This window comes from Trichechus manatus, unplaced genomic scaffold, assembly GCF_000243295.1.
Source record: "Trichechus manatus latirostris isolate Lorelei unplaced genomic scaffold, TriManLat1.0 scaffold00015, whole genome shotgun sequence".
Classification (NCBI taxonomy): Eukaryota; Metazoa; Chordata; class Mammalia; order Sirenia; family Trichechidae; genus Trichechus; species Trichechus manatus.
Genome location: NW_004443951.1, coordinates 2,256,708 through 2,258,244, shown reverse-complemented (window position 1 = coordinate 2,258,244; position 1,537 = coordinate 2,256,708). Strand labels below are relative to the sequence as shown.

At 41.5% G+C, this 1,537-nt stretch overlaps 1 protein-coding gene across 1 annotated transcript in view; it reads left to right on the top strand.

Annotated features, from left to right (window-relative positions):
• Positions 1-1,537, top strand: part of CPT2 (carnitine palmitoyltransferase 2) — a 22,518-nt gene that overhangs the window by 10,710 nt on the left and 10,271 nt on the right. Inside the window, exon 2 of the mRNA XM_004371720.2 lies at positions 1,191-1,271. Within this exon, the coding sequence (XP_004371777.1) occupies positions 1,191-1,271 (81 nt within the window). The remainder of the gene's footprint in view (positions 1-1,190; positions 1,272-1,537) is intronic.

Genomic DNA, 1,537 nt, shown 5'->3' with positions numbered 1-1,537 from the left:
TGTCTGCCTGAGTCCCCCCTCCTATAAGTTGGGGAGTGGCTTTCTTTGGAGAGAAATCTGAAGGCAAATGGTAATTTCAGGAGAAGAGCCAGATTTTAAAGAGGGGAGAAGGTAGAAGTACTAAAGAAGTTGTAGAAGGTAGGGTAGTATATTCAGAATGGGGGTTCTGCAGTGTATAATGGGAGGGGCTGATGAAGAATAATAGGTTTTGGGAAGCTACTGTGAATAAGCTGAATGTGGTGAGAGGATAGAAAGAAATTTAGCTTTGTGAAAAACTCATTATACTGCGTATGTTTCTTCATTTCACTGTGGACCAGTAACTTCATCACCATGGCCATCATTTGGGAATCTGCTGGTAGAAAATAATGAGTAGGCAAACTGTTGTTGCTGTTATTTCAGCCTGTGGGAAGATCTGGCTCTTCCTAATGGACTCCTGGTAGCCAGGCATGGCTTGGTGGTTGATGCCTACCTTTCAGTGAACATAGCTCCCCATCTGGCCAGCCTTAGACAGACCTGTGTTTCACTTTTGTATGATTTTCTGTTGTAAAATGCACAAGAAATAAAAAGATACAACTTTTTTTTCTCCCCAGAGAGAAAAACTCAGTTGTTCTAACTAAGAGTAGAATTTAAATCAGTGCTAATATAGTATTAAGGAGCCCTGATGGCACAACGGTTACGGGCTTTGCTGCTAACGAAAAGGTTGGCAGTTTGAACCTACCTGGCAGCTCCACAGGAGAAAGAGCTAGCAATCTGCTTCTGTAAAGATTACAGCCTAGAAAACCCTGTGGGGAAGTTCTACTCTGTCACGTGGTGTTACTGTGGGTTAACGTCAACTTGACGGCACCTAACAACAATATAGTGTTACCACTGGTATTATAATTGTGACTAGGAAGCAGAAATGCTTCAGGCAGCTTTTGCTTCCCCATTTTGAATTAATTAGTATATTTACTAATTTAGCTTATGAAATTCATCTTTAATGCATTACAAATTATGATCTTATTTAAAAATAGAATTACCATTGATACTTACGTTAGTAAATCCATTGATTCTGATTTGTCAGTGTCTTCTCATTTTTGTTTTTTTGGGAAGGAAATTAATCATCCAGTAATCAGTTTGTTAGTTTGGGTTGTGAAGCTGATTAGCCTTCTCCACATATTGCAACCTTATACTAACCTTGCTTTTCTCCTCAGGCTACCTATTCCCAAACTTGAAGACACCATTAGGAGATACCTCAGTGCACAGAAGCCCCTCTTGGATGATGGTCACTTCAGGTAAACACTGAGGACCCTGGATAATCATGGTTGGGATGGCTCAAAAGAGGCTGGCAGGTAGTGGTGGACCAAGCCTCAGGGATTGTCTGTGACTTGATTGGGCTCTAGGAACCCGCGATCTAGTCTGTACATACACAAGTTCAGGAACTAGATTTTTGCTATTTGTGAAGGGCAGACCAAGCCCTGAGGTGAGAGTCCCTCTTGCCAGACTCAACAGGAGATAGTTTATAAGCCAGAATGCCAAATTTGTACTCTATCTGGGCAGG